Source organism: Neomonachus schauinslandi, chromosome 6 (assembly GCF_002201575.2).
Source record: "Neomonachus schauinslandi chromosome 6, ASM220157v2, whole genome shotgun sequence".
NCBI lineage: Eukaryota > Metazoa > Chordata > Mammalia > Carnivora > Phocidae > Neomonachus > Neomonachus schauinslandi.
Window position 1 is genome coordinate 15,102,922 of NC_058408.1, and position 6,000 is coordinate 15,108,921.

General features: G+C 35.0%; 1 protein-coding gene across 1 annotated transcript in view; it reads left to right on the top strand.

The window, feature by feature from the left end:
- The window catches only part of USH2A (usherin), a 710,400-nt gene that overhangs the window by 144,348 nt on the left and 560,052 nt on the right, over window positions 1–6,000 (top strand). The window contains exons 11-12 of the mRNA XM_021698433.1: window positions 107–302; window positions 3,953–4,594. Of these exons, the coding sequence (XP_021554108.1) occupies window positions 107–302; window positions 3,953–4,594 (838 nt within the window). The remainder of the gene's footprint in view (window positions 1–106; window positions 303–3,952; window positions 4,595–6,000) is intronic.

Genomic DNA, 6,000 nt, shown 5'->3' on the forward strand with positions numbered 1-6,000 from the left:
GTTTTTTTTTTTTTTTTCCTCCCTCCCTCCCTGTCTTGTACCTAATGAGCAAATTATCTAAAAATAGATATGTTCATCATTCTACAAAATGTTGTATCTCCTCTAGATTGGAGGCCAGTGTAATTGTAAGAGACATGTGTCTGGCAGACAATGCAATCAGTGCCAAAATGGATTCTACAATCTACAAGAGTCGGATCCTGATGGCTGTAGCTCTTGTAACTGCAGTACCTCTGGGACAGTGGATGGAGATACTACCTGTCACCAAAATTCAGGCCAGTGCAAGTGCAAAGCAAACGTTATTGGTATGTGTAATACAAAAGTTTACAGTCACATCTCTATTACCATCTGGAATCAAATTCTCTATTTGATTTCTTAACTGAAGAGTAAAGCAAATTTCCTTGCTCAAGGCAGGCTGGAAAAAAAAAAACAATTTGGACGAAATTAACTGTCTAAAAATGATTAAATTAATAATTCTATCAAACTACAGCTTGAAGCTTCATTTAATCAACCCTTTAGAAGTTTCTTTATTCTGTAGATGCCTTAGTTCACATGGTCCCATACTAATAAGTCATAGAAAAATATAATTTGCTTACTGCATAGATGTTTCTTTTAGAAAATTAACACTTTTTCAAAATGTTTTACACTTAATGAGTTCTAAGCAAATCATTTCCATGCTAGTTTTCTTAATAGACCAAAATAAATGGATTTTTTTCAAAATATTCTGTGCTACAGTGTCCTTTGTGATAAATCTTTCCATTTTTTTCCTATTATATTTCTTTGAACTGTTCCTATGAAATGCAAAATAAGTCAACATAATTCCACAGATCATGTATATTGGTAGGATTAGTTATAAAGGGCCACATAATTTTAATTTTGTAATTCAGTGCCAAGCTGATTATAATAAACAGCTACCTTCGGTGTTATTTATCATTTTTTTTTTTTTATACAGGACCTGCTTTTTTGTTTGTTACTCCCACAGGTATTTTTCAGAAATTAGATTTGATTATAGCAATTTATTACATCCAGCATTTTTGAGGGGAACCACAGCCACATAAGGACAAAATTTATCAAGTGCCCAAAATGCACTATGTACATAATGCACTTTGAAATGTTGATCTATGAGAATATTATGAGAGGAAAGTTTCCTGATGAAGTGAGTCTTGTATTTTAACTGAACATGTCTTGGTTCACATAGGAAGTTTAAAAAAGACCTTTACCTTTCTATTGTCATTCAAGACACCAAGTCTTCCGTGGTTTTTCTAACACTAGCCTCAACCTTATAATAATGAAAACATGCCTGGCAGTCACACACACACACAAATGCATACATACATATACACATACAGATGAACATATTCTGAATAATATTTTCATTTCTGTGCTGTAAGTCTAAAGCTAATTCTTTATCTTTTCTATAGGTGTATATATATATACACTTCATTTTATACAATTCAGCCAGACAAGCATTTCATTTTAATTTAATAAAAAAAAATATGGACATGGTTAATGGTATGACACAAGATTTCTCTGGTTTAAAGAAAGATTATATCAAAATCTTTAACATAACTTGCCCTTATGCATTTCAAGCATACAAAAACTAACTTTTTGGAAAAAAGAATGAGTGACTTGTAAATGGCAGCATATCCTTTTTTATAGGTGTTACCTGTGATGCTAAATGAATTCCAAGACCTTTGAATTCAATCTATGTGTCATCCTTTGTTCTTTAATATGATATATATTTTAAACTCATGATCTGAAAACAAAATTTAAGGACAGACCTTTAAAGACAATGAAATGTTTATTTTTCTATAACAATGAAATCTTTCCTCTGATGGTTAGATGCCAGAGCTTAAGAAAAGGGGGAAAAGCAAAATTTGCTCTTTATTTAGAATGTGTTATAACTTCCCTGCCATCTATGTGTCTTATTGATCCAGATAGTTTTCTGTAGGAAAATACAAATATATATATTTTTGAAGATTAAATCATCATTTTGATATTACTATTTCTAGAGTTATTTCTGCATATGTAGCATTTTTAATAAAAACGTAAACTTGATATGTGTATATATAGGTTTCTTTTCCTAATGGGATTAGCCAATACCCTTATTCAATTTTACCTTGTTAATATAAAAAAAAAAAGCCGAAAATACCAGTGTATGTTGTGTATGCTTCAGAAAGCAAACTGTTCGAGTTAACAAAACTGTTAAATCTTACTAATGATTCTATCACCAGTAAAATACATTAGCACCAATAATTTTATTAAAGTAGGTCATTCATCTAGAATAAAAAGGGAGAAGAATGTGAATTAAATGCCAAGTGTGCTAACTCGCCTGCACTTGTTAACACCGAATGTGATGCCCTGTAGGCCTTCCTGAGTATCGTTAGGAATAGATTGCCTGTCAGGAATATGTATGGCATATTCAAATAAGCACTGCGCATATTTTTAAAACTGATATGATATGAATCCATGTAGACCAATTTTAATAGTTCAAAATGAGTCATAATTCTTGTTAACAATACAGTTATTTTTAAAATTTGCAGCAATAGTGGTCCTTTTTTATTTTCCTTATTGAAATTAAATGATATGCCTTAGGTGAGTCATTCATCACTGTTAAAGAACTTGCCTTCCATTGGAGTTCCTGAATTTTTATCCAAATATATACATATATATTATGCATTTCCTTCCAGTTTAAGAAATGCTTTTCTACATATGAGTTCCTGAGTGTGTTTTTGACTATTATTTTAGGACTAATTTTTTTTATTACGATTATAGCTTGAAATAAATGTTTCCATTGATTCAGCCCCACGTAGTCAGTTATTTAAACTCAACGGGTATGTGGAAACTATCTAAAGGGAATATTTTGCATCTCAACCTTTACTATTCAAAAATTTGTGTTTTATTCTCTTTCCTTTTAACACTGTCTCTGAAACTAATCTAAGTTGTCAGAGATTTAAGTTTAGGTGATAACATATTTTTCTCTATTTGTGAAATGTATATATGTACTCCTTTAAATAGAAGTAATGTAACAGCAGAATTTACTTAGTGTTTAAAGAGGAATATCCTGAATCACACAATATGATAAGCAATGTGATTGCTTTATGAGCCAAGGAGAGCATAATTTATATTAATTGAGAATAATAAAAGATAGGGGCATATAAAAGCATTGAAACAAAAATTGCTCTGGATAAGTTTTATTTATATTAATTATTTAAAGGTGTGATATTCAGAAGCATATATACTGTCACATAAAAATAGCTATCAGCTTAATATTTTGTTAAACATTATAGTACATGTCATCTGATTTCTAGGATAATAAGTAATATGGTAATACGTAATTCTTCTGTGTAGCTTTGAAAATTTATTTCACTGCCTATTCTCTTAAAAGAACATTTTGTTAACATAAAATGATTAAAAATAATAATTTTAATATTTGTTAAAGAGGAAAAGAGCTCCAGTATGTATAACAGAAGCAACATTTCTAGTAAGCATTTCTCTGTATGTTAAGTAATAAAATTTCATAAAGCACGTTACAGAAATAAAGTTATATATGACTGCCAAAGTAAGTGTTGTTATTGTATTTTGAGTATATGACCAGGACTCTATGGCATCAGCTGGGAGAAAACACTTAATTTTGTGTCTGCATTATTATTTTTTTTTAAAGATTTTATTTATTTATTTGAGAGAGAGAGAGAGAGACTGAGGAGAGAGAGAGCATGAGCAGGGCAGAGGGAGAGAGACAAGCAGACTCCAGGCCGAGCCGAGAGCCTGACACGGGGCTCGATCCCAGGACCCTGGGATCGTAACCCAAGCTGAAGGCAGCCACCCAACCGACTGAGCCCCCCAGGTGCCCCTTGTGTCCGCATTAAATGTTGGCAGCAGCGTTGTTTGTCTTGAAAGTGTGAAGTAGAGTCATGTTTATGTTTTCACTTTTTTAAACAAATTTTATCTTCAGGGCTTCGATGTGATCATTGCAATTTTGGATTTAAATTCCTCCGAAGTTTTAATGATGATGGATGTGAGCCCTGCCGGTGCAACCTCCACGGCTCAGTGAACAAACACTGCAATCCTTTTTCTGGGCAGTGTGAGTGCAAGAAAGAAGCCAAAGGACTTCAGTGTGACACCTGCAGAGAACACTTTTACGGGTTGGACATCACCAGTTGTAAGGCCTGTGACTGTGACACGGAGGGATCGCTCTCTGGGACCGTCTGTGACGCTAAGACAGGGCAGTGCATCTGCAAGCCCAGAGTTGGAGGGAGACGGTGCAATGAATGTTTGGAGGGATACTTCTACCTCCAGCAAAATAATTCTTTCCTCTGTCTGCCTTGTAACTGTGATAAGGCTGGGACAGTAAATGGCTCTCTGCTGTGTGACAAATCAACAGGACAATGTCCCTGCAAATTAGGAGTAACAGGTCTTCACTGTAATCAGTGTGCGCCTCACAGGTACAATCTGACCAGTGGCAATTCTCAAGGCTGCCAGATGTGTGAGTGTGACTCCTTGGGGACATTACCTGGGATCACTTGTGACCCAATCAGTGGCCAGTGCCTGTGTTTGCCTAATCGGCAAGGAAGAAGGTGTAATCAGTGTCAATCAGGTAAGAGAGAAATGTGTTACGTGTTTAGTGGACAATGACTTTCCTTTCATTATCCCGTATTGGATGATTCCTCTTTGTTTTGGGGTTGGGACTTCTAAAAAATTTACTTCCAACAACACTGTTGTATTTATATTATCAACAAATACAGATATAACTATTTAATATGTTCAAGATTATTTGGTGTATCTGTCTGTGTTGCTATATTTGGGATGACCCTTTAGAGGAATCCCAGCCAATCAGACATTTTATAATTGAGACTAACTTATATTTAATTTCTCAACTTGAAGTAAATCCCCTTCTAATAACCGAACAAAGTCTAAACAAAGTCTAATAAAAGCAAGAATAAATTTTGCTTCCCAGAGAAAGGAAAACTTGGGTTAATTATTTATACCATGCCAAATATTCAGATGATGAACTGATTTTCTGAATAAAGCTAACCAAATGTTTTTACTAAATGGGCTATATGTTCTGGCATCATATAGGGGCATCTAGAATTATTTTCAAATGCCATAAAATTAGCAAAATAGACTACTGTTTAGTCTCACTGTACCCATCTTTTTTTTTTAAAGATTTTATTTATTTATATGACAGAGAGAGACAGAACAGGAACACAAGCAGGGGGAGTGGGAGAGGGAGAAGCAGGCTTCCCGCTGAGCAGAGAGCCCGATGTGGGACTCGATCCCAGGACCCTGGGATCATGACCTGAGCCGAAGGCAGATGCTTAACGACTGAGCCACCCAGGCGCCCTCTCACTGTACCCATCTTTTTATGTGTTTGCCAACCAGAAGAAAGATGGACCCTATCCATGGCTTTCTCCTTGCCTTTATATGACCTAAGTAAAACAATATATTTTCTTTATAATAAAACCATCATAATGTCATGATGAATATACATGTTTATTAGTTGTTTAACAGCTGTGGTTGTTCTGTCTATGCAACCAGCTCTGAGTTATCTGAGCCTGTGTAAAGGAGCATGGTGCCAAGCAAAAAGGAGATTTGCTTGTCAGAAATGGGTAAGATGGAAGTCCTGTTTGCCATGACAAGGAATTCAGTTTAGGACTGAGCCATACCTTTCCTTTCACATTGGTCAGTGGGACAAGTAAATCCAAAGGGATGGATGGGATGGAGCTGAAGAATAATTAATTCTTTTTGAGATAAATGTATCAGAAAATAATTTGAACTGGCTTCAACATAAATGGGGGCTATATTATCACTGGCTGTCCCACAAAACCTGATATGGAGCAATGCAGTCAGAATTCAGGAATTAGAAATCTCCCATTGATACATATCCATTAATTCAACCATTCAATCATTTCCATATCCCCCCCCTCTCTTTTTCTCCCTCTTTCTCTCTCTCTCCCTCTCCCTCTTTCTCTCTCTCTCCCTCTTTCTCTCTCTCTCCCTCTT